This window comes from Onychostruthus taczanowskii, unplaced genomic scaffold, assembly GCF_017590055.1.
Source record: "Onychostruthus taczanowskii isolate IOZ18803 unplaced genomic scaffold, ASM1759005v1 scaffold6, whole genome shotgun sequence".
Classification (NCBI taxonomy): Eukaryota; Metazoa; Chordata; class Aves; order Passeriformes; family Passeridae; genus Onychostruthus; species Onychostruthus taczanowskii.
Genome location: NW_024503679.1, coordinates 17,026,007 through 17,052,289, shown reverse-complemented (window position 1 = coordinate 17,052,289; position 26,283 = coordinate 17,026,007). Strand labels below are relative to the sequence as shown.

General features: G+C 51.3%; 1 protein-coding gene across 1 annotated transcript in view; it reads right to left on the bottom strand.

The window, feature by feature from the left end:
• Positions 1-4,332: 4,332 nt before the first annotated feature.
• Positions 4,333-26,283, bottom strand: part of SMAD6 (SMAD family member 6) — a 37,992-nt gene continuing 16,041 nt past the window's right edge. The window contains 1 exon segment of the mRNA XM_041418797.1: positions 4,333-5,302. Within this exon segment, the coding sequence (XP_041274731.1) occupies positions 4,761-5,302 (542 nt within the window). The 3' untranslated portion in view covers positions 4,333-4,760.

The window sequence follows — 26,283 nt, the reverse complement described above, 5'->3', positions numbered from 1 at the left end:
AGAGCAGATCCCGCTCTCCCACCAGGCAGCTCCTGCTCCCAAAGCTCAGGACACACTGAGGGGAGGTACAGCACCTCCCCTCCCCAGCACAGCTCTGCAGCACCCAGCTCCCATTTCCTCCAAAGCTGAGCTTCAACCAGCCAGGGAGCAGCAGATTCACCAGCCAGGGAGCAGCAGATTCACCAGCCTCTCCCCAAGCCCCTGCCATAAAGCTGAGCTTCAACCAGCCAGGGAGCAGCAGATTCACCACCAGCCTCTCCCCAAGCCCCTGCACCAGCTCCCCTCAGCCCTGTGCCCTCACCAGCTCCCTCCACACGGCTTTGGGATGGATGGGAGACACATCTGACTTTTTTGCCTTGGTGTTTGTCAGGGAAAGCCCCACAACCCCCCTCTGGCTCCTGAGGCTCATCCCACACCCCTGAGAAGCACCAGCAGCTCCATCCCCTGAGCCAGCACCACCCCGGGCAGCTGTTAAAGCTCTTCCTCCACCTCAGTGCCACCCCAGAGCAGGCAGAGCCCCAGCCTGGAGCACCCAGAGCTTTGGGATGCACAGGTTGGTGTGAGAGCAGCCCTGCTAAATGCATTAACCCACATCCCAAAGAGCTGGAGACCTTCCACCACTCACAGCCCACAAAGCCAAGCAGCATCACACCCCAAACCAAACCTCAGCTCCTTTCTCTGCACCAACAGGGATTTTTGTCTTTTCCCTTGGTAGCCCACACAGAGCCCTGAATTTGAATTCCAGCTCTGAATTAGGCATTGAACAAGCCCCTCCAGTTTCACTGTGGAGATAAAGCCCTGAGGAGCATTATGGCCCAAAGACTGACAGCCCCCATAAAACTGTGGCCAGACCTGTGCCACAAAGGGCCTGAGAGTGGATGAATTTAGCAATAATTTCTTTTCCATTCTGGCTGCTGAAAAGCATTTCTCAGTCATAGCAGCAACGAAGTCAAGGACTGGGAAGATGAATGTCTGCTCAGGAGGAGCAGCAGCCTCTGGGACTCACCAGCAGCAACTGGCTGCTCCTCCCCAGCCCAGTGCACAGTTTAAAACCCATTATTGCTAAATTAAGAGGATCCTGTCAAATAAACACAGTCCACACACCAAAGCCTGCAAGGACTCAGGTCCAATATGAGAATTACTAATTCAGGGCTTCCACTGGAGTGGACTTGGGGCACACCTGTAACTCCAGGAGAATCCAGCTGATGCCTCCAGCCGAGCCCCGGCGCTCACAGAAAAACTGAGCAGTTTTTGAGTGAGTTTCACTGCTCAAGCAGCAGCTCAGAACATCTCCCTGTCCCAGCAGCCCCTCAGGTGAGCCACACCACGCACCCCAGGCCCTGCTGCAGCACGGAGAGCCGACCGCTCCCTGCCCAGGCTGTGCCCTGGGGCGGCTCCACCTGAGGAGTCGCTGCCTTGAGGACACTTGGAGGGGTGACAGTCACACGCTGAGGCACCAAACCCACCCAACAGCCCCATCCTGCAATAAAACCATCTCCTCTCACCCACAAACCAGAGCAGCTCGGGGCAGTGCCCAGCTGGGCCCCTCAGCACTGGGACAAAGCCGTGTTTGCTCAGGGATCCCTGAGGGTGCTGCACACACCCAGCCTGGGCACCACAACAGCAAGGGCTGAAATCTCCCTGAGCTCAGTGCAACCCTGGGTGTTCCAGCACTACTACAGGGAAAAAAAACCCCTCATTTCCCCACTGCACTGCCCAAAACAAGCCCCTGGTGATCTGTAACCACAGGGGTGACCCAAGAACCTCCTCAGACAAAGCTGAGCAGCTCCAGCTCAAAAGGCGCCACAGAGGCCCACAGATCAGTCCAAGCACAGGCCAGCACCCTCCTGTGAGGGGGCTCTTCGATTTCTACCCTTAAAATGCTCCAACACCACACAGACCCAACAACAGGGAATGTTCCACTTACCTTGGGTGCTGGGAGAACACAATTCCCGCAGGAAAAAAAGGAAAATCCCACTCAGAGAAGCTAGGAGGCTGCTCAGAAAGGAGCAAAGACTGTGGCCATCCTGCTTTTATAGGGCTGGGGCAAGCAGCAGCAGCTGTGGGAGCTGCACAGCAGAATGCCATCAGCTCCTCTACCAACCCCAACCGTGCCCAGCTGCTCCTGCAAACCCGGCAGGAATTAACCCCTCTTTGCCCACGGGAGTGCCCTCCACGCACAGCCACCCCCGGGGCTGCTCCAGGGGCCAATTCCCAGCCCCAGGGAAGGCTCCAGCTGAGCTCTGAGAGGGTCCAGTGTGGAGCTCAATGGCTTTGAAGTCCTAAAGCTCCTTTAAAGAGTTCTAACTTTCAGTGATTATAAGGTATTAAAGGGGCAAAATGAGACAGAAAAGGATACTTGATGTCTTATTTCGTTGCCTCACCATAAAATCCTTTTTTATTCCCTTTAAAGCCCCGCTGTCAACTGAAATAAAACTCCAGATTTATTCCTGGGGAAGCGAATGAGTAATGAAAAAAAAGAGAATTAAGCACCACCAGTGGATTGCACAAGGGAAAGCCCAGAGTTAACCCTCAAATCCATCCATGGTGCTGTTCTGTCCAAAATTATGGATGAAGTGGGTAGAAAGTGGAAAATGGTGGCACTGCTGCACGAGGAGGAGAACAGGGAGCAAAGGTGTGAATGTGGTGGTGGGAAATGCTGGGAACAAGAAAAGGAAACAGGGAAAGCAATTTTTGCTGGTGCTTCCCAGGTAAAATGAGGACAGTCTTGAGAAAAATCTTTTGTAAAAGCCCCCAAATCATAAAAGTGGCCTCTTGATAGACTGTGTGAAAGCGATACAACAAGAGAGGTGGGTGGTTTGGCAGGACCCACCAAACCTAAGCCAAAGGGATAAAAAAACCCCTGCAAAGCTCTTGAAAGCTGCTTTAAATGAGAGTGACATGTTTTGACACCGTTCCCTAAGAATGGCTGTAACACAAACAAAAATTAATGATGTCAAGTATTAATACTGATGCTGCAGGAATTCAAGCAATGTGGTCCCAATTAAACATCAAATATGGTTATAATTTGAAAAATGACTGCGGGAATGTCATTGCAACATTCCCTGCTCAGATCTCTCCAGCATCCACCCAGGTTCCTGAGTTTCCCTGTGGGATGCAGCCCCCACCTTCCTCCATCCCTGGAAGTGTCCAGGGCCAGGCTGGACAGGACTTGGAGCACCCTGGGGTAGTGGAAAGTGTGCAACAAGATGAGATTTCAGCTCTCCTCCAACTCAAACCATTGCAGGATTCCACGATTCTGTGATTCCCCATCCTCACTTGTGGATGTGACAGGAACATCAGGGCCAGGTGCCAAAATGCAGGACCCTGATGTGCACCAGGAGGGCTTTTGAGTGGTAAATTCAAGCCCTGTTTTACTCTTTAAGGTCTCATTGCATCTTTTCCTCTGCAAATATGAAGGTGACAGAAACATCCTCTGCAACCTTGAAAGCTTCCCAGTCACTGGGCTCCAGGGGCTGGGATTTTATGGAAATCAAAGGCACAGACTGGAATTGCAGAACTCCAGGACTTGGCAGAGCTGTTCCCTGGCAATAAATAACTTCCCTGACCAAGCAAAGCCCGTGTCCAACCTGCCCTTGCCAGGTCCAGCACAAGTCAGAGCAAAGGAGCTGATTTTATCCAGGATTTCCAGGCAGAGTAAATCAGCTGAGACAGGCACATCTGACCAGGATATTTTTTTGGCTGCAGCTGCTCCTTAGAGTAAATATATTCTTCCCAAACACTCCTGGATCATTTATTGCCTGGATGACAGACTGGGAGATCTACAGGACAAAGCTGCTCATGGCTCCTCTGAGGCACTGGAGACATTCCCAAAATCCAGGCCATGCTCCAGTGGAGGACCCACCCAACCATGAGTTGTCCAAAACCTCCATTTGTTTCTCAACCATCAAACACGTCTGGGACGTGCAGGGCTCACAGACAACCCCTGGGAAAGGACAAAAATCCAAACTGGTCCTGCTGGGCAGCTTTGTGGCCGTGCAGTATTCTGCTTTTCTCAAGACCTACTGATTAGCACTGATGATGATCAATCTGCACAGTGTGGATGTGCACCCTCATCCTCACCATGTTGTTCTGTGTTATCACAGAGGTCAGACAGCCCTGAGTGAGAAGAGCTACAGATCTTCCTCTCACCTCCTCCCAGTGCTTCCTGCCTCACTCACCCTCCTCTTGGAGCCAGCTGCAGCCTTCCAACTCATTTATTGCTTTTCCAGGGTCCTGGCTGAGATGGGAGACAGCAGCTGCCCCCTGGAACCCCCCTGACTGCTGCCAACTTCAGCTGGGGGGGGAAGAAAAAAGACAAATCCCCCCCCATAATGCGAATACTTTATTATCAATGAGTGACTGGTATTAGCTTTTTGTCTGGGTATTAATAATATTTCAAAAAACCATACATCAAAATTAGGGCTTTCTCCTATTTTTGCTGTATAATTTTTGTTGTTTTTTTTCTTTTTTTTTAAAAATCTGTATTGAAAGAATTATATAAGCCAAAGTGCATTTTCTGTTTTTTGTCCATATACACATTGCACCATACATAAATAATTACATTGTAAAAATGACTCCATAATTACAAGTATAATATATATTTTCATATAATATATAAAACTTTATATTAAATCTAGGTAGATGATATTTGGGATAGTCTGTGTTTTTTTTTTTTTTTTTTTTTTTTTTTTTTTTCTTTTTGTGTGTGTGTGTTTTGCTGTTGCTGTTGACGTTTTCCTTTCGTGGGAGGCTGACCGTTACCGGTTGTTGCTGAGTAAGATCTCCAGCCAACACGGACACGACGTGATGAACTGTCTGGAATAACAGGGCCCCCAGCCCTTGGCGAAGCTGATCCGGACGCTGTTGGGGTCGTAGGGCCCGTCTGCATAATCCAGCTCGGCCGTGTGCTGCAGCAGGCAGGACTTCTCGTAGTCAAACACCTTGATGGAGTAGCCCGGCATCACCTTGCGCACGATCAGAGTCCTACAGTTGGGGATGTCCAGTGTCGGGGAGTTGACGAAGATGGGATGCTCGCTGCGGTTGTAGGCCCACACCCCGTCCGGTTCCTTGCTCAGTAAAATCCCGTAGCCGATTTTACTTCGAGTCCTTCTCACAGTCTCGCTCCTGTTGTCCAGGTTTAGCTGTCCGAGGCAGAAGCCGTTTCCTTGAGGTAGGTCGTAGAAGATACTGACAGACTGTTCGTACACTGTGTAGAGGCGGCCCACGCGCGTCCGGTGCTCCCAGTAGGCCACGTTGCACCAATGGCTCCTCTTCACGGCATCGGGCGACGTGCTGGCGTCTGTGGGGACAGAGAGGGAGTCAGGAGTGCTGGGATCACCTGGGAAACCACAGGGGTGGAGCCTGGGAAACAGCTCCTCCCACCCATCAGCTCTGCTCAGTGAGAACTTGAACTTGTGCTCAACCCAGCCCTTGCGTCCAACACAAACTTCATGTTCAACCCAAAGATGGTGTTCAACCCAAATTTTATGGTCTTCCCAAAATTGGTGTTCAACCCAAAGATGGTGCTCAACCCAAAACTTGCGTTCAACACAAATTTCACACTCAACTCAAAACTTGAGCTCAAGCCAAAGCTGGAATTTAACTCAAAGTTCGTGCTCAGCCTAAAACTTGTGTTCAACACAAACTCCATATTCAACCTAAATTTGTATTTAACCTGAAGTTCATGCTCAGCCCAAAACCTGTGCTCGACCCAAAACTTGTGTTCAACACAAACTTCATGTTCAACCCCGTATTTGCGTTCAACCCAAACTCGTATTTAACCCAAAATTTGCGTTCACTTCCAAACTCGTGTTTAACCCAAAGTTTGTGCTCAACCCAAAAATTTGTGCTCAACCCAAAGTCCATCTTCAACCCAAAGCTTGTGCTCAACCCAAATCCTGTCTTCAATTACATCAAATGCCAGCAAGACTGGCAGCTCAAGCCCAGGCTGGAGACAGGACACCCACCATCTCCCATGAGCTCAGCACATCTCCCTCTCCAATTTAATGTCCAACCCTGCATGCACAGCTGGGCCCACGTGTCCTTAGGATATTTGCATTCCTCCCACTGGATCTGGCACGGACACTGTCCTGGTATCCTGAGCCTGGTGGCTCCCCAGCATCCCTGTGCTCCTGCAGCCCCACCTTCCAAGCCCAACTTGTGCCCAGCTGACCCCCAGGGATGTCCAGGATGTGCCTGGATGAGTGACCCGCCGGGTGTCTCCTCCATGTAATATTCTCTGACAGCGACGCTGATGTTCCCAAGGGGAACATGAAATCTGAGGAAGTATTTCATGCCAAGGGGGAGTAGCTGCTATGAACTATACATGTCCTTCTAAAAACCCACTGGAACTCTCTCCAGACAATGAGAGACGTCTCTTCTTTCTAGGAATTACACTCAGGGAAGACGGGAGGGACGCAGGCTGCCAGAAATCTGTTTAATCTATGATGCCTCCAGAATTTATGATCTCTCCAGAAGGAAGACAGGAAAAGAAGGAGCCCCAAAGAGGGCGAATTAACCACTTGCTGAACATCATTCCTGCTCCTACCACACCGGTTAACGGAAAACCGCCGTGGAATTTCCAGCAAGGAGCTCTGCTCCGGGCCAGCCGCGCTCCGTGGCCGGCATTAAGCTCCCTGACAATCCCTCACGTGCCCGCGGCCTGCTGACCCCGGTGCCTCCGTGCCATCATGTCCCATTAACTCGCCCGCGGGGTGATGCCATTATTTTGCTCCAGAGCCCCCATTGACACACCGGATTTCAGGCACAGCCCTCCAGCCCCGCTTCTTTTCAGGCTCAAATTACCCCGGAGGAGACCGGGCTCCCCTCCCCATTAACCAGCTTTGAATTAAGCGGCTTTGTTGGAGTTTAACTGGAGTTGTAACTATACAAATTTAAGGGGAGGGCCGTGGGGGAGGAGGTGGCGGGGCAGGCGGGGAGGCAGCAGGATGCCCTTTGCTGTGGGCAGTGCTCATCAGCCTGAAGCAGCCCCTCCACCCACCACAGGTCACATTTTGGGGGGAACCATGTCAGTGTTTCCCCCCTCACCCACCACAGGTCACATTTTTGGGGACACCATCTCAGTCCATCCCCTTGCCACCAACTGGGACAACTTCCACTAAACCAGGGTGCTAAGAGACCCATCCATCTTCCACAGCATCCAGCTTCCACACTCATTTTTCCCCTGGGACATCCTACAGATGCTCCCAATGCCTTCCCCAAAGCTCTCCCCAAACACTGAACTTTGCTGTTGTCCCACTCAAGTGATCTGGGGGCTGCACAGCAGCTCAGGGCCTTTCATGTGCCGGGGCTGGAGGCTGGTAGCAATTACTGAGCTCTGCATCTGTTTAACCTCCCAACCTCCTCAAAGCCCTCCATGCCCATTAGCTATGTTGGTTTTGTTATTACATTTTCGAGAAACTACTGCTCAGCCCCTGCATTTCCCTTACAGATTAAGGATGGGACAACTTCAAACCTCCAGTGTCCCCAGCAGCTCCATTAACCAGGGGAAGAGTCAGCAATAAACATTTAAATAGGAGTTTCTCATGGTTTAGTGCAAATTAATATCCAAGGGGGGGAAAGTAAAGCTGGAGGAAAACAGTGTCTATCCTACAAAAAATATTTTGCTGGAGGTGCCAACAGCCCTGGTGCCATCTGTCCTTTCCAGGAACTGGGAAACATCTAAGCAAAATCATCCATGAAAACAGGGGAAGGAATGCGTTTCACATGCATGTGAAATAGCTTTATTAAAAGCATTTCCATGCAATTTATGGCAGGAACTTCCCTCCATCCATCCATGAATGCAGCCCACTGCCTCATCTCTGTCACCCCACAGCCCCTGCCTGGCAGTGCCAGCTCACAGCCCTCCTGGAGAAGTCCTGTGCTCCTTCAAACAGGTGACCACGAGTTTCAGGTAACTGCACCTCAAGAAGTGAGAAGTTTCCTTTCAACCCACTTCTTCTGGCCAAGGGAGAGGAAAGTTTAAAATCCAAAAAAAAAAAGTAACCCACAGGGAAGTAACCCCCTGGAAGGGGACAGCTCAAGGCTCATCTGAGCAGCCCCTGCCTGCAGGAAGCTGTCGCAGGGTCCCTCTCCCAGCGCTCCCCGTGCTGCGGTGGGTTCCTCTCCCTCCTTTTATCTCCCAGTGCACTCAACCAATTCCTGCAAAGATGAACTCATCCCGCAGGCCTGACATAAAACAAGCACTTCAGCAAGCCCCCAAATCAGGGGGGCCTGTGCTGTGTCTCATCCCCTGCCAAGTATTAGTTTCGCCTCCAGCTATTAGCCACTACCACTCTGCAGAGAGCAGGGGCGGCCGGCACACCACCACCTCCTCCTCTGCCTTTTAAATAAATATTCCACTTTTCCCTCCTCTTTTTTTCCATGCTGCCCTTTATGCACAGACAAGAAAATCCACTTTTTGTTCTGTTTTTCCCCCCCCTCCCACTTCTGCTAGAACAGAGGCGGGCTTGTTAGCGTTCTTTTTGAAGAAAGGAAAATATTTGAGTCCCGCAGTGGTACAGGAGGGGTTTTTAACAACTATCATTGTAGGCAGCTACAACTTGTAGCAGCTCCAGAGGGGCTGGCGTCAGGGCTATCTCCTCCATCAAAGCCACCTTCATCCATCAGATGGAGGGGCTGCAACTCTGCCTCTTGTTTACTCCCTCCTCCGCTGCTGCTTCCTCCACGTAGCGATGGCAGCAGACCCCAAAGTGAATTCAAACAATTAGAGATAAAGGAACAAGATAGGAGAATCCAACCCAGAATTTAAAGGGAAAAGGCTCCTGCGTGGCTCAGGCAAGAGGAATCCGGGTCTGGGAATAAATGCAGAGAGCAAACACTGTAAATCCTGCCAGCGTTAGCAGCACTGCTGCTGTCGCTCCCTGCAGAGTGTGGAGGTAAAGAAAATAACTTGAGGTTTGAGACTATTTGTGATTTGACAGCGTTTTATGCCAGTAAAGTTCAAAGGAGTGCTTTAAAAGAGAAAAGAAAGATGCTTTTTTTCCAAAACAAAACGCTGCACAGTCCCACTGCTTGATGTTGCACTTGAAAGCAGGATGGAAAACATGGGCAGATCACGAAGCGCAAGAAACAAACGGCTCTGATTCACTCTTTGGCTTTTCCTAAGCCACCAAACCTCCTCCCAGCAGGTCAAATGGCCCCCTCAATACATGGCTGCAAGGAAGAGCTTCTCAAAACACATTGAAGAGGTGCCCATAGGGAAGGACCATGCACATGAAAAATAAATCACTGCACTCTCCAGATGTGATGGGGACTTGAATGCACATCTGGGCAACCTGGAAATGAAGCAGGATATTCAAAAGTGCTCCCACCACAGAGCCCACTCCCCATTTCCATGTCCCTCCCTCCTGTACTCCTATGTCACAGGGCAGCCTCACACTCCACTGGCCATGCAGCTCAGTTACCCTTCCTCAACACCTTTCCATTCACTTTTACTCCACTTTTGGACTATCAGACCCATGCTCAGTCTTTTTCCTCCCCTTTGCCACAGCACAGATCAGTATTTACACTGCCCAAAACACAGGAGCAGGGAAGCAGGAAGGTGACAGCCATACACAGGTCACTGTGAACATGGTCCAGATAAAAAGCCCAGCACAAAGAACACACACATTTCCCCAAAATTTATTAACAGTTCACTGGGGAGCCATCAGTTAAAATAATCCCCCATTAATACCCCTGGAAACAAGCACAGGGTAAGGAAGGGGTTAAAAGTTTCCACAGCAGAAATGGAATTTTTATGGCCCTGCAAAAAAAAAAAAGAAAAAAAAAGGAAAAAAAAAAGGAAAAGAAAAGAAATTAATTGTCAATCTGCCCCAGCAAAGCTCACAACCATTTTCTTTAAGCCAATATACTTAAAATACCTCTGCCATACAAGTTTCAGCTGGAATGCATCACTGTGCCCCCCAGAGCCCCCCTGCCACCAGCACCAACCCCAGCATGGCCCCTTGGGCTGGGGAGAGGCTGAGAGCTGTCCCCAGCACGGGGCCCCTCAGGGGACACAAACCAGCCCCTTCTGGCTGCCCATCCTCGGGGGAGCCGTGGGTGGCACCCTGGGGGCACCCTCCAGGGCTTGGTGACCCTGTCTTGGTCCCAGCAGGGAACAGACACAGGAGGCTGGGCAGGAGCTTCTGCAGGTGAAAATCCTGGTGAGAACAGGATCGTTCAGTCCCCTTCCCTAACTGCTCCTTGGGTTCTCCAGGGAAGCTGCTGGGGCTGCTGAGGGGAAAAGGCAGGTGGGTGCAAGCAGCATGATGGGCAGCCCTGGTTCTCCTCCTGGACATTTTCCTTAAAGCCCAGCATCAACAGAGGATCCTTCTCTGTCCCAGCTTTCACCAAGGAAAGTTTCTCCCTGGTTCACAGAGGCCCTGAGAAGCAGTCAGCAGCTGCCCAGCCGATGGCCAAGGGCAGCCACAGGGACAGCCAGCTGCACCTTCTGTGCCCCTCAGCACCAAAAACCCTCCCAGGTTTCTGGTTTACTCCACTGAATGTAGGGATTCAGCCCAGCTCCTGTCTCAACTATAAAACAAGAATGTGATTTTTTACTGCCATTAATCTGGTGTCACTGCAGGGTCCCAACCCCTCCACCCTCACAAGGCACGTTCCTCGTGCTGGATGTGGCTGTTGGGCAGCCATGGACACCAGTCCAGCTCCTTTATCCCACAAAAACCATGGGAAGACAGCTGAGAAGAGCCCTCCCCACGACCATGCCCCTCATCCTCATCCTCATCCTCATCCTCATCCTCATCCTCATCCTCCTCTTCCAGCCCTCCCCTTGAAGCAGAGCTCTGCTACTCCCCAGCCTCCTCCTCCAGCAGATTTAATTTGTTAACCCAGGAGATGATTAACTCCGAGGAACACTTGCGCTGGGTTAATTAATTAAATTAGTTCAAAAAAAAGGGTCTGACGAGCACCAGAGCCGGTGCAAGAGGTGTGTGGAGAGGCCTGGGGGGAAAGGGGGACATTTCCATGGCAGCCCAAGAAACAAAAGCAACACAGGACAAGGAGCCAATGCCAAGAATGAGGATGAAAACAATTTTCTCTGCATAAAAGAAACCACTCTGCAAAATCATCAGCTCATGCTAATTTTTTTTTATATCCTTCAAATCAAAACACATGCCATGTTTAGTTCTGCCCGGAAATTTGGAAGTCATCATCAGTTAGCTTATTTTTAAGCTAAACTCAAGGAGTTTGCTTCTAATGGACCTTCCCTGGCCATTAAATCCACAGTCCAGAACAAGATTTTAAGGTATTTTAGCACTGTTTTTCTCCCCAGCTCCCCTGTTTTAGAAAAGGCTTTTCAGCCAAGTGTGAAAACTGGAAAAAACCAACTCAGGTATTTTTCCCTGACATTTTTATGTGTTCCTTCTAAATGCCAAAGTTTTCAGAGATTTAGGTGACGTTTTCAAAATGTTTTTGTGTCCAACAGTCTCCGTTAACCTCAGCCTGTCTTGCTCAGAGCTTTCAGGCACATCCATGGCTTTTCCAGCTCCCGGGCCGTGCAGGTACCTGCGTTACACCTGGCACGTCCGAGGGAACACAACAATGTAAATACAGCTTCAAAAGGAGCCCCGAACGTCACCGCCCACGCTGGCTGCCACTTCTGAGAGCATCAGACCTGTCATCAACCACAGCCTGCCTGGGACTTCTTCCCTCTTGGAAACCAGCCCTGGATAAACCCAAACCCAGCAAAATCCTGGGGTCGTGCTTGGCATCGCTGTGAGCATCCACCCCTGTGCCCCAACCAGCTGGAAAATGGGGAGAAAAACGAGCTGGTGAAAACCTCAGGAGAAAGGTTTGGCGAGGGAAGGTCCCCACTGTTTGATTTTCTGTAAAATCTGGAGGTTTGGTGAAAATCTTCCCAGCGTCGTCTGGTTGGGATTGGCTTTTTCTTCTGCCTGCTCCTGGCAAGGCACCAGCTCCACTCACAGGGGAGAAGGTCCATTCCCAAATGTGCCCTCTGCAGCAGGGTGAGGGAAACCAGGACAAAAATGGGAGGGAAACCCCCCTTTTTTCCACTTTTACTTTGAGAACTCACACATTTTCAGGTCCTCCACCCAACCGCATGTGCAGTCCCTTTTTTGTTCCCCTAGAGCCTGAAAAACGCTGAGAATCTGGGAGAAATCACCCCAAAAATCACGGGATGGCAGAACTCCCTTCCAGCCACGGCTGTGACGTTCAAAGCTCCTTTTCCCGCGCCTGCTGCTCATCAATCCGGGGGCTGCAACCCCAGTGGGATGGGCAGGGATTGGGATGGCCAAATGGGATCTCCTGGGCTCTCACCAGCCTTTGGGAGCCGTTCTGGCTTGGCAGAGCAGCTGTGGGTGCTGTCAGCATCCCCCGGGGGAGCGGGATAATCCGCCCAGCGGCCGGAGCCGCGGCGCATCCCGCGGCGGGGCCGAGGCGCTGGGAAAGGGGATAAATATAAATAATCATAGTTTTCGCTCCCAGAGAAGTTTCGGCTGAGCGCTTCAAAGCCTTTTAAAAGCAGAAACTAATTAGTAGGTCCCTCAGAAGAGAAACAGGAATAACACCCCTTCCCGCCTCCATCGCGCCGCTCGCCGAGAGCACGTTGGGCGCTGGAGCCGAGCCTGGGAATCTCCTCAGCGGAGGGGGACGGGCCAGAGGCTTTGGCTGCACCAAACCAAACCCTGCTGGTTCACACCAGCACTAATCCTCAATCCTTAACGATGGAGAAGACCTCCAAGGAAGGGGTTTCTCCCAGGGTGGAGGGGGCACTGAGTGCTGGAGATGGTTTTGAATCCAGAGGCCGAGTTGGTGAGGATGTCATGAGGAGGCTGCAGAGATGCTGCTTGAGCCTCCTCATTTCCCACACTTCCCAAGAGCATCAGGGTCCCCAGCAGCAGCAGGACCACTGACCCAGCACTGGATGCTTTTTCTATCCAGCTGTTGGATAATCCATGGGACTGAGCTCCTCCAAACCAGGAAGGCTGTCCTTCAAAGGCCAGGCAGCCCACCACCACCTCCTTGCACAGCCCAACCCCAAATTACGGCTCAGCTCCCTCCAGGAACAACCCATATTTGCCATTTCCAGAGGGGAATGCTCAGCTTCCCCTTCATGAGGCCTCCTTCAGATGTCCCAGCTGATCACAGAAAATCCACACTTCCCAAAACACCAGGGAAATGGGAACTTTGGAGCTCAGACAGGACACAGGACCCTGAGCAGGCTGTGGCTGCAGCAGATTTTTAGTTTCCTAATCAGAAATGAGTGGAGCTGCCTCCCTGGGAGGAAAACCAAGGCAATATCAAACAAGACACTGCCACCAGATGTATTTTGAGGGCCTGCACTCTGCTCCAGCCCCAGCCATTCCCTTTGGAGCAAGAGCCTCTCCCTGCTCTCATACCTCCGTGGGATTGACTCCTGAGAAGGAGCTGATGGCTTCCAGAGGTGACGTGAGGAGCAGCAAATGGGCTGAAAAACCCAAGGCCACCCTGATTACTCAGCAGCCACAGAGGGCAGACCAAGCGTCTGCCTGCTCCACACCAACACCACCGCGAGTATCAAGGACTGAGAAAGCTTTAGGAAACCATCCCCGACCTGGAAAACAACCTGTGACAGAGGAGGCTCCCTGAGGGGGCCACAAGCAGCAGCCCAACAAATATTTTTCTCCATACAAACTGGGAATGAACTGCTTTGCTCCTCCTTGGCTGGGTGTGGAGTCTGATGCTGGGCAGACATGAGACCTCAGCTTGGGAACTCTGCCTTTCAACCCAACCCTGTGCCAGAGGGTTCATACAGACCCCAGAGAGGCTGTGGGTCCTCTATTCCAACCCAACCTTCTCTCCAAAAGGGCTCCAGCTGAAGCCTCCCCTCATCTGATAATTCTTCCCCAGCAACCCCAAAAAAAGGCTCTTTTCCCCAGCATGGTACCACTGCCCTCACATATATGGGAAGCAGACAGGGGCTGCGAGAGGAATGGGAATTCAGGCTTTGTTCTCCCTGGCCAGAACCCAAGATCCTGCTCCTGATAAAGCTCTCCCGAGCCTCTCTGTCTGCGCAGGCACCTCCAGCCGGGAGCCAGGGCTGCGGGGCCGCCACCGCGTGTCACAACGCCCACGGCTCCTGCAAGTCCCCGCTCGTGGCGGATTTGCTGGAGTTTTACAGGGAATTAAAGGATTTTGGGTGCCAGCCTGGCCTTTGCAAGGAAACAAATCCCTCTGGTGTGCTGGCCAACCTGGTCATGCTGAAAGGCTAAACCTGTACGGGGAGGTCTCGGGCTCCTGCCCGATGGAGGGATTGAAAGCGCCGGGATGGGATTGGGGTGAGCAGCCCTGGAAGGGCCTGGTGCAGCAATCCCACCAGGAAAGGAGCACAGGGATGGCTCCTGCCCTCCTACAACGTGCCCAGGGCTGCGTGGGCACCCACACACGCCAGATTTTCCGATAGCTGCTCCGTGTATTGTGTGTAAACATCTGCTGGGGCCGCCCCAGCCCTCGCTCCAAGCAGGCAGCTGGTCCACTCACAACTGCTCGTGGCCAGCATCCACGGGCTCTGACTCCCACTTCAAGCAAAGACTAAACAATGACTTCAGCAACTCGGGATTTAAGCCCCAGGGTCGGTCCCTCACATCCACAGGGGAGCAGGGGGGGTGCCATGCTGGCATCTCCAGAAGGATCTGCAGCACCGTGAGTGCCATGGAAAACAGCCCTTGTGCCATGTGTGTGCATGGAGGGGCCCTTCTTCTGCCAAATCCACAAACCAGCAGCTCAGAAGTGCATGCACAGAGCACCCACTTCTGCTAACCTGGGACAAGACCATCCCTGAAGATCAAACAAATCTTTTCTTACAATTGCAGAATTGTTACAGCTGTAACTCTAAAATCATTGAGTCCAACTGTCACATTTTTATACTCCCTAGAACAGTGCTGTAAAACCTGTTAGAGCACAGATAAACAGCAAGAAAACTGGTGTGAAGGAGGGGTGGGGGATGAAAATCAATGTGTTTGCATGAAACCCACAACACTGAAGAGCATCACTGCAGCCCAGACCTCTCTGCAAGTTCCCATCTCCCAGCGTCATCTCCCAAATTCCTCACCCTGTACTTGCCCATGGAGACTGGAGGTGACTCACACCAATTACCCTCCCTGGCCAAGAAGGACTTGTTTTCATTTCTACAAACCACAGTTTCTTAAAAAAAAAAAAAAAAAAAAGGAGGGGGGGGGAAATAGGAAAATGCCAAAATACACAGAGAACTCCATGGAATACATCCTGCCCTGCTGCACTAATATGAATCCCAGACAACTCCAGCTTTGCTTGGGATATTCTAGGAGAAAAGGATTAATGAGTTATCACAGAATCCCAGACTTGTTTGGGTTGGAAGGGACCTTTAAGCTCATCCCATTCCGCCCCCTGCCATGGCAGGGACACCTTCCACCCATCCCAGGCTGCTCCAAGCCCAGTCCTGCCCGGCCTTGGACACTTCCAGGGATCCAGGGGCAGCCCCAGTTGCTCTGGGAAATCTGTGCCAGGGCCTGCCCACCCTGACAGGGAAGAATTTCTCCCCAAGATCTCATCCATCCTTTCCTTCTGGCAGTGGGAGCCACTCCCTGTGTCCTGTCCCTCCATGCTGTGAGTTATAGCAAGGACAAAGCCAGTGGAACTGCTTGGATTAAAAAACTCTCCCACCCTTCTAGGACAAGCTCTCATCCTTCTTGGGAGCTGAATTTTCAAGCTAAAAAAATAACCTTTTCAGGGTTGGTCTATGCAGGGTTTGTGGCTGCAACTCCTCCACGAGCTGTTTTGGGGCTGAAAGCAAAGGCTGAACTCAGAAACTGCAGAAGAAGCACCAAATAAATGACCTTCCCAAGGGGAGGAAAAGGGAAGGAGAGGAAGGGGAGCAGGTCGGGCTCTTTGTACATCAAGGCCAGGGAGATTAAGGGAGCACGTGAAGGCATCCTCAGGGATAATGAGTTCAACACTGCACTCCCTCAGCTCAGCACTGCAGGAGAAACATCAGATTCCTCCCCTCCCTCCGGGGAAATCCGCTCTAAAAAATAAAGTGAGGAATACTGGGGGAAACACCAGGCATTACACATTAAAAAGGCAGCTTGTCACCAGCCTAAACCAGACCCATTTTTTTTCCTCATTCCATATATATCACACATATAAAGAATCCACATGGATTTAGAGACTCCCCCTGCAAGAACCCTGAAGAATAACTGGGTGTAAAGCCAGGGTTGGATACTTTTCCAGGAATACATTCACAAAGCTCACACAGATTCCCAGTTTGGGTAATTTTTGCCCGTTATTGCAGCATTTCACACTGTTTCTGATGGGGCTGTGGATGATGTGGAAGCCTCATCGTCCAACCCCACTCCCACATGGTACAAACAGATACTGGTGTTATAAACTCTGTTAAGTCCTGCACTAGAATCTTTAAATTGTTAAAAATAGGAAAGAAACTGCACAGTTCACATATTTTATAAAGCTGGGTTAAATCAACATCTGCAAAAAATATCCCCGTTAAACGAAATAGCAGGATTTCATTAAGTAAATTGCAAGTTGGCAAAAATTCTGAAAGAAAGGGAAAAAGCCACAGCCAGCCCTGTAATTTAAACCTTATTTTAACTGTGACAGCATGGCTGTGAGAGGCTGCATTTCCAAAGGAAAAAATAAAATGAAGTTTAAAAAAAGTACCTGTTCCCCCTGTTCGTCACCTCAGCGTCTGCAGTCGTTACTCAAACGAGTTTTTCCACAGGGAAATGAAGAGGGAGCAGGACACGCTGCCACCTCTGCATCCTCTGTGTCACATCTACCAACCCTGAAAAACTCAGCGTTTTCCACCACAGGAGCACCTGGATGCTGCTGGGTGATGGTGGCTGTAAATGCCTCGGAGCCAGGAGGGCTCAGGGACACCCCAGGGAGGCTGCAGCCCCCCTTCCACCCCCTTCCCTGGAAGCTGAGCAGCTGAAACCCAGGATGAGATGGCTGCAGAGCTGTGAAACAGCTCAGTCTGGGTGACACTTCATCACTTGGTGTGTTTTAAACATATCCTGCTCCCCTGCACGAGCCTGGGGGTGCCCCAGGAGCGGCAGGATCGGGCTCCTGGCTGTGTACCCCAAAGACACCCCTGGGGGCACAGTGCTCACCCTGGGGAGCTCTCCTGGGCTCTCCTCTGGGATGGCTGCTTCAGGGTGGTCGTGGCCCCGTTTTCCCACCTGGAGGGTGCAGCTTTGGGGCAAAGCTGAGCCCTGGGGCAGGCAGGGAGTTTCCAGCCGGTTTTCCCAACCTGCTGAGCCTTTCCCTGCCCGGGGTGACTCAGGCAGGCTGGGCTGGGCTGCGTGGGGAAGCCGAGCTCTTCCCACAGCCCCGGCCAAGGGCCCTGCAGGAGCCATCCCTGCAGGAGCAGGGACAGGGACAGGACACCCTGAGGGCACCCTTCAGGGCCACCTCCTCCAGGCCAGCACCCAGGGTCCAGATTTCAGCTCCAGGACTCCAGTAACTCCAGCTTCCCACCCAAGAGCTCTGCGTGTCCCAGGGGAATCACCTGGAAGCAGCACTCTGGGATCAGTAAAACCCATCTGGCACATACTGGATCTGTTTGCTTTGAGAAGAATTGCAAAACCTCAAAACAAAACGTGAAAAGAGCAGCTCTGATCTGCAAACTTGGAGCTGAAGAGGAGCCCTCTCACAAAAAGGCCAATTATTTGCTTACAAGGTTTTGGCTTCGCTGTTTTTCCTGGCACTTACGCCACTGGAGTTATTTTGAAGGGCTGTTTGCTCCAGGAGGAGCCGAGCAAACAGCAATCCCATTTCCTTTCGGATCTAAACATCCGTTTGCCGTGCGAGCAGGAGGAAAAAAACCCAACCCGAGTGCCTCAGGAAGCACAAGGGAAGGGGAGGTGGGTGCTGCTGGGGAGGGGAGCACTGCACCCACCCAGCCAAGGGGGTCCCCACTCCCTGCTGGCCTGAAACCAGAGGGAAAGCTCACCCAAGGGCTCTGGGATGCTCTCCTTGAAGCAGACCAAGCAAAGCTCCAGGGGCTGGACCATCCCACCTTCCTCAACACATCCATGGGGGTTGGACTTGAGGATCTTCGCAGGTCCCTTCCCAGCCAAACCAGGGCAGGATTCCACACTTACAGTGGGATGGAGCAGGGAATTCCAGGCAATTTCACAGCCTGGATGAAGCAAGGAATAAAAGACGGGCTCTGCAGGGGCCCCTCGGAGCTCCCTGGAAATGCAGCATCACTGGAGCCTTGCAAGAGGAACTCCGGGAGCAGAAGCAAGGTGGTCATGCTGGGGGAAGTGCAAGGCAAAGAAGGACATGGAGCTGCTGGAACAACTCCAGAGGAGGCCACGGAGATGCTCCAAGGGCTGGAGCCCCTCTGGACCCAGGCTGGAAGAGCTTGGAATCTTCCCCTGGAGAAGAAAAGACTCCAGGAGACCTCTGAGCCCTTCCAGAGCCTAAAGGGGCTCCAGGGGAGCTGGAGAGTGACTGAGAACAAGGCACGGAGGGACAGGACACAGGGAATGGATCCCACTGCCAGAGGGCAGGGCTAGGTGGGACACTGGGGAGGAATCCTCCCAGCTATGCCTTCCACCCTTCAGTGAGCAAAGGGCCAGCTCGCCGGCGTGTTCCTAAATTTCCTGGCTTTTGAGGACACAAGCCAGGTCATTAACATTATTTATAGGTTCCTGTGTATGAGTTTCCATTTGTTTGCCTGCTTAAAACCAGTTAGGTGGAAAAAAAAAAGCAATTCCTGGAGGTCAGACAGTTAAAAAACCCTCATGTCCATGGTCTGATGGACCCAAAGGATCGGGAGCTCCTTTAGAGGCATAACTGTTTCCTTAAATGCTTATTGTGTAAATATTTAAGCTACTTTATAAAACTTTTACAATGTACTTAGGAAGCATAAATCTCCCCAGCGGAGCACGGCAGGCCCTGGCCGTGCACGCTCAGGAACACAAACAGGGACATTTCCAATGCTAATGCTGCACCCAAGGGGCCCTGAGGTCACAATCCCAGGAAAATCATTACTAAGCTGATCCCCTGGGCTCACCCCAAAAGGGAGCGTGGTTACGTGCACTGAGTCATTGCTACGGGGTGACTGCAGCGTGGCTGCCTTTGAAAACAATCAGGGATTGATGGCTAGTGGGTGGTGGTGTGCATGGAGCCCTGAGGTTTTTCCTCTTCAAAGCACAGCTCTTACACTCGAGAATTATGTAATTCAAAAACAATCCACTAATGCTCATCCGTTTTAAGAATGAAATGATTTTTTTTTTTTTTTTTGCTGCCTGTGGAAGGTTTGAAGTCAAACCCAAGTGATCAGAGCCCACTGCTGCATCCCTCACCAGTCCAAACCAGTGCCACCCTCCCATGCCAGCCTCTCTCGTGGTGCTTTTTGGGGAGATAAAACTTCCCAGAGGTGAATATTCCCTTGCATTGGGAAAAAACCCCCACGTGCTGACGGACACATCTGTATCCAGGCTGGTTTCCACAGGGAAACCGTGCAGCTCTGTGGGATTTGCTTGGACACAGCACTCACCAGCTCCAATTCTTCAAAGAAATGAGACCTTATTTAACATAGGAAATAACATGTTTAGGATTTTTTCCCCCAAAACAGCTTCTCTACTGTAATTTAGGTGCGTTTGAGGCAACAACAACAAACGGAATCAGGGAACTGGAAGTTTATTCTCTTTGCAGAGCACAGCTTGCTGTTGTATATGATGAAGTACATAGAAAGCCTAGAAAAAACTTGGATGGGAGTTCAAACACTGATGTTTTAAAGATGAAAGGGTGTTCTGCGATTAAATGTTTAAATAAAGTTTTCTGGTACTAAATCATTTAAACATTTTCACATTCCTCACATTTCTAGAAGCGCTGTTGGCTTTTATTTATTGTCATAACCCAGTGCCCTCAGCAAGCCACCAGGGCCACTTGAGGCAACCTGCTTTCCAAAGGGAAAGTTCTTTCCGGATGGTAAAAAGTCAGGAAGAACAAGGGAGCCTGAGCCTTATTCTCCACCCCCCATTTAGTCTCCAACCCCCGTCACATTTTCCTCTTTTTTTTACAAATAAATCCTCCCATGCTGCACACGGGCACAGCCAGGTTCTGCTCCAAATATTGACCAGAAATTCAAAGTAATTCCACTGACTTCACCGTGGTTGTATTTAGACAGCTGAAAATCAACAGAAATTGGCCTGGGTGTTGAAATTGTCTTTTTTAGCAGCTCTCGGGCTGTTGCAGGGTGCTGTCAGTGACGAAGTCAGAATTGCCCATGGGGACACGGAGCAAGGCTCCACCACCAGGGCTTCAAACAGCCACAGGAAGAGGAAAACCTGAAGTCCTCGAGCTTTTGGAGAAGGTACAACTCATGAAACCACCAAGCCCAACACTCCAGCCCAGCAGAGCAAGGAAGCTCCGACCTGGCCTCTCCCAGCTCTGCCACAAAGCTTCGAGGAACTGCAGAGAGATCCAGGAAAAATGGGGATAAACCTGCCACGAGCCAATTAAGAGTGGAAATGCTGGCGAGGTTTTTCCTTCAGGACAACGCAGCAGTAGCTGAGGAACAAAAATCTGAATTTCTCCTACGACACAGCTCGATAAACAAAACGTGGTGTGGTTTCCAAAGCCAGAAGATAACTGGGCTCAGTCACCCAGCACGCTGCTGCTGACCCTGATGTCCTTCTTTCCTTGTAAATCCATCATTAAGGAATAAAAACAACAGCCCAGGCTCAAGGGGACATTCATGAGTGGCGAGTCCTGCTCGAGATCCCTGGTGGTTCCATCCCTGCTGCTCTCCACTGAACCTCTCCCCAGGAGCTCCCAGGGCTGTTTGGCTAACACGGCCCAGGATAAAACTCCCTATTTATTTTGGCACCCTGCACTCCCAAGGCCCTAAAACCCAAATAAAGCCCGTTCCCCTCTGTGTGTATCTCCAGCTATTGACACTGCTCGGGACCAATTTGCAAATCCAAACAAACGCTCTGTTGTGTAATGGGGCTGGAAAAACAATCAGGAAGGGGCTGGGGGTGTGCTCACAGGTTCCTGCTGAGGCAGGGCTGGAAGGGGCGGCAGCCCAGGCAGAGATTACAAGAAATTCAGCTTTTACTCTGATAACAACAGGGGCTATTTCTGCCCATGACATCACGCTCCCAACCCAGCGCGGAGCAGCGGAGATGGTGCCGGTGGAAGTCAAGGAGGATTTTGCTGGTTGTTCCAGTGGCCAACATCCTACAGTTCCCTCCTTTAAAAACAGCGATTTTTCTTTTCTTTTCCAGTGCCTTGCAACCACCCAAATCCTCTCTGCTGGCTCAGCTGATCCGAGGATAAATCACAGCACTCCAAATCCATGTGAACAAGCTCAGACCCTCCAGCCTGCAGGGAATGATGGGGGCACAACTTATCTGCCCTGTTTTAGCCCTGTTCTGTAGAGAGAAGATGAATTGTGCCCTTCAGCTGGCTCTTCCTTGCTGTTGGCTGTACTTAAGTATCCAAAAAAAACCCTCTCAGACATGGACATCTGTATTATTCTGAGATTAAGTGCAAGAATTGCTACCCAAACACCATCAAAATGGTCCAAAACATTATTAGCTCTTTAATCACATGCAAAAGCAACATCCCAGTAAGGGAATTCAAATGTGTCATTGCCTGGATGACTCTGGATAGGAAATGGAGCTGGAAATGGATTGTGAGAATAAATACATTGGTGTGTTCTACCTGTAGACACAGAATTGATGTATAAGAGTGGCAATAAGCTACACCTACATAACTGAAGGATGTCAGGGACTGGAAAAGCACAATGCTGTGCTGTGCAGGGCAGGCTGAAGTTAAAACTCTTATTCATGAGCCCATTATTTCAGAACCAATGGTTAAAACTAAGAGCTGCCACAAACTTCTCCTGCAGCTTGAAGGACCAACCCAGAGCCCGATCCCAGCCACCACAGGGGCTCTGCTCAGCAGAAAAAGGGTCTCCTTTCAATGCAATGGAGAAGGCAGAGCAACAACTCTATTTTAGCCCTGTTGCTATGAAATGTCTACAAAAATAAGTCCTGCTTGTGCCCTTCCTGAGGCACATCCCTGTCCCGCTCCTCCTCGCAGCCCTGTCCCAGCCAGAGCCTGGCCTTGGCCAAACTCACCTGGTTTCAGGTTTCCTGACAAACCCCGAAACATAAATACATCCCTAATTCTGCTGGGGAAGCTGAGCCAAGTTTCTGGCAGGGCTGTGCTTGGGATTGAAACAAGGGGGGGAAAAAAACCACAGCGGTTTTGACCCAAAACCAAGACTCCCCCCTCCAAAACTTGGCAGTTCCCACTGATTTTTATTTTGACTCAAAACTGAGGGCTCCAACACCCTGCTTGGGGAAGGGAGATTTTCAGAGCCCTGCAGGACATCCAGCTCCCTGCCTGACACTGGATATCTCGATGGAAGTGTGCTGCAGCTCTCCAGTGCCATGATGAGGAAATCCCAGCTTTACTGCAGCAGAAAGCCCAGAACACTGTTCCTAAACCCTCCCTGCAAATCCCATCCATGCCCAGAGCCCAGCACTTGGAGGCTGCACACAAACAGAGCTGCAGGCATCTTTCCGAGGGCTGCAGAGGCGAGTTTAAAAGCAGGATGTTTGGCTGAGCTGCTCTTCCCTCAAATAAACACCCACGGCCTCAGTGGAACAGAGAGGCACCGCTCTGGGAGCGCTGCAGTCGCTGCATTTCCACACAGCCAGCCTCGAGTTCCCCCCCTGGCTCTGGGAGTGTCACCAGCCTGGGTGGCACCTGGGGAAGGCAGCGATGGCCACAGCTCTCCAAGGGCCACGCTGGAATTCTGGCATGTGAAGGGAAGGGTTTTCTCATCCCCCCCTTTCTCATGGACCTGCTGGGTTGAGTTAGTCAGAAAAACTCTGTTTTGGAAGCTGTGAAATGCTGAATTGGTGAGAATTTCTTTCTGCATCACAGTCTGCTGCATCACAGCTCAGGGAATGAATCCAAGCTGATGCTCCCATTCTGGGAGTGGATCTGCATTCAACACTCACTGTTGCCTTTGTAGTTTGGAGACCACCAAGCCTCCAGTGTGCGCAACTGCAGCACTCACAGCAGGAGCCAGAGTCTCACCCCTGTGCCACCACTAACCCAGGATAAAGACACAGCATTTTGGAGAAACATTTCTGCTACTCTTCATGCACCCTACACACTGCTTCAGTTCCTTCATGTGACACAAGCATTAAGCACAACTTCAAAGGAGAAATAAGGAATAGAAGCCCCAAGATCAGCCTGCGCTGTTTCCCTCAGGTGGCTGCACTCACCCAGGCACTGCAGAAATGCTCCTTCCCTCTGTTAAACCAACCTGTGCCCACCCTCACCACTCTCCTGGACTACTGATGGCTGGGTGTGAGGTGTTTGGTACCTACTGCAGCTGGCACATGTGAGTTATTAATGCCTGAACCAATTTCAGTCACCTGCCTGCCTTGGAAGCACCCCCTGAATCCCTAAAACCTTCCTGGGTCTGAACAGGGCGGAGAACATGACTCCAAATCCCAGGGGATGCTTCCTCTGCTCAACACACACCAAACACTCAGCCCCAGGGAGGTGCACCGAGGCAGCCTGACCCACAGAAGAGCTCGAGAAACAAATAAAGCCAAAATTTAACAACCTCTAATCCAAGCAGAGCTGTGCTGTGACACAGCTGGAGGTGACAGGGCCACGGCACATCCCAAACCCGGGTGCTCCCTGTGCTCCACCCCACGATGCTCCAAGGTGGGATGGCTCCAAAGGCAGCCCCAAATCCCAGGAGTACGATCACCATTCAGGGAGGACAGAGCCAGGAGGAAAAGCTCTGGGGGCTGGGGGAGAGCCAGGCAGCCATGACCCAGCCGGTGCCAGCTTCGCCCCGGCCCGGCCCCGCTGCGGGGGAACGGCTCTGGGAGGCAGCTGGTTCTCATTGAGAGCCTCTGCAGCCTGCATGGGGGGAGAGAGCCTGCGGGGAAGGGCACGGGGAGGAGGAGGAGGGGCCAGAGGATGGGGATTAAAATAATATTGTGTCGAAATCTCAATGAGAGGGAGGAAAGGGGGAAGAGCAGAGAAAGCGGCGCTTTCTGCGAGGCAGCGCCAGCGATCCGGCCCGAGGCTGAGCTGGGATTATCTGCTGGCTCCCAGCAATGCTCTGGTGCTGCTGGCTTTGTCCTCATTTAAACCTGGACTGATCCTATTGCGTGTACCCAGCCAGGGCAGCTCCTTCCCTCCAGCACACCCGGCAGCCCAAGGCTCCCACAGTGGACAATGCACTCACAAAACCCTTCCACAGCTTGGTCTGGGCACAGACAGCCCCTCCCTGGGACAGCCCTTCCATTAGCACCTTCTGTTTTATGGGGTTTTTTCCACTGTTTCTGTGCTTTAAAGTGATCAGTTCCACAGTGCAGCCCGCTGGGATGTGCATGGATACACCAGGCTGGAGGGGAAAGGGCTCCAGCCCCGCTCCAACAAAACCTGTTTGGTGACAGACCTGATCTAAACATGCACAAGTCCAGGATGTGAGACAGGTTCTCCCCTTTTCCCTTCTGAGATTCAATTTCTTTGGAAAAAAATCCCAGTTTTCAAGCCAAGAATCAGGAAACTTCACAATATTATTTTTACTGTTCACCTTTGTTTGAATACTAGCTGTAGTCCAACTCAATCTCTTGTGCTTGGTTCTTACTGCCAAGATCTCAGCTGAGTTTTCTGGGACCAACCATTCCCAATTCTCCAAGCACACACAGGTTTCCTCTCACCCACAGGGAAGGGCCATGGAGAGAACCATTCTTGGGGCTGCACCAATGACACACAGCAGCACATGCAGCTCCAGCACCCGTTTCCTACAGGAATAAGCCCTGGGCATCCAGTTTCCTTGAAAGCTTTGAAAAGCCACGCTCAGCTTTTCCTTCCTGCAGGTTTAACATGAGCTGACACTTCCCAGCGAGGCAGCAGAGCTCGGGGGACTGCAGGGCTCAGCACATAAAACACCCAGAGCTGCAGCCTTTGAAGCAGAGCCCTTCAAAGACAGGCACATACCAAATCTACTGAGGTTTTCTACACAAACAAATTCAGCATGGCAAGAGCAAAACTAATTTGCAAAGATCTTTTAATGTTGGAAGTCTCAAATGACCGACCCTTTCAAGCACAGCTGAATTCAATCCTGCTCTGAAGGTCTGCACTGGCGATTCAACATGGAAAAGACACGGAGATTTCAAAATATGTGGCTGTAATTACTGGGGAATAAAGAATGACTCCAATTTTCTTGTTCCAGTGATGAAGAAGCTGCCCAGTGTGCTCCTAGTCTGTAACCTGTGAAGTGTGACTTTTTTTTTAAAAAAAACATAATTCTGCTGACATTTCCCTTCCATTCAAATAACTCAGCAATGGGGAAGAGCAGCTCCCTGTACCCACAGGATCTCTACCTTAGCTTGTACTCTCCCAGGAATTTCCTTGTTCTGCTGGGGGTGGAAGTCCCCTCAGTCACACACATCCCTTTGTGCAAGCACTGAACAGGCCCAGTGCAAATGGAAGAGTCAGATGAATTCCCATGCTGGAAAGCCCTGTGGCATTTAAAGATGAGCCAAAGCAGACAAAGACCCGTTCTGGGGTCTGGTCCTCCACACAAGCCAGCTCCTGACTCCTGGGACCCCACCCGGGGGTTTGGGGGGCTGGGATGTTCCCACCAGACACAGGAACAATCCCACAATGGGTAAGGCTGGAAAAGCCCTCTAAGATCAGCAGCTCCAACCATTCCACTCATCCCCAGGTGCCACAGCCACATGGCTTCTACATCCCTCCAGGCATGGTGACTCCACAACTGCCCTGAGCAGCTGTGCCAGGGCTGGACAGCCCTTGTGGGGATAAAATTTTCCCAAACATCCACCCTAAAGCTCTGCTGGCGCAACACCCAACAGCATCCAGCATCCCTGAACTGGCACAGCCACACTGACCCAGCCCTTCCCCTGGATCAGACCCAGGAACAGATCCAACATGCCATGGATGCAACTCCCATCCACGTCCTCACCTGCACCCTTCAAACCCACAGGAACCCACCTGAGATGGAGCAGGGAGCCCCCAGGCAGGGCTTGCAAACTGCAGAGCTGCCACCCAGCTCAGGCCCCAGCCATAAAAAGAGCTCCACAATAGTGTTATTTATTTTTTTGGAGTCACAAATGATTTCCAGCAGCAGGAGGGTGAGGGATGCGGCGCTGGACCCGGCACCCGGCCAGTCTCATAAATGGTTGGCAGCCAGCAGAGCAGCAAACCCATTTCTATTGAAATCAGCTTGTTACTACT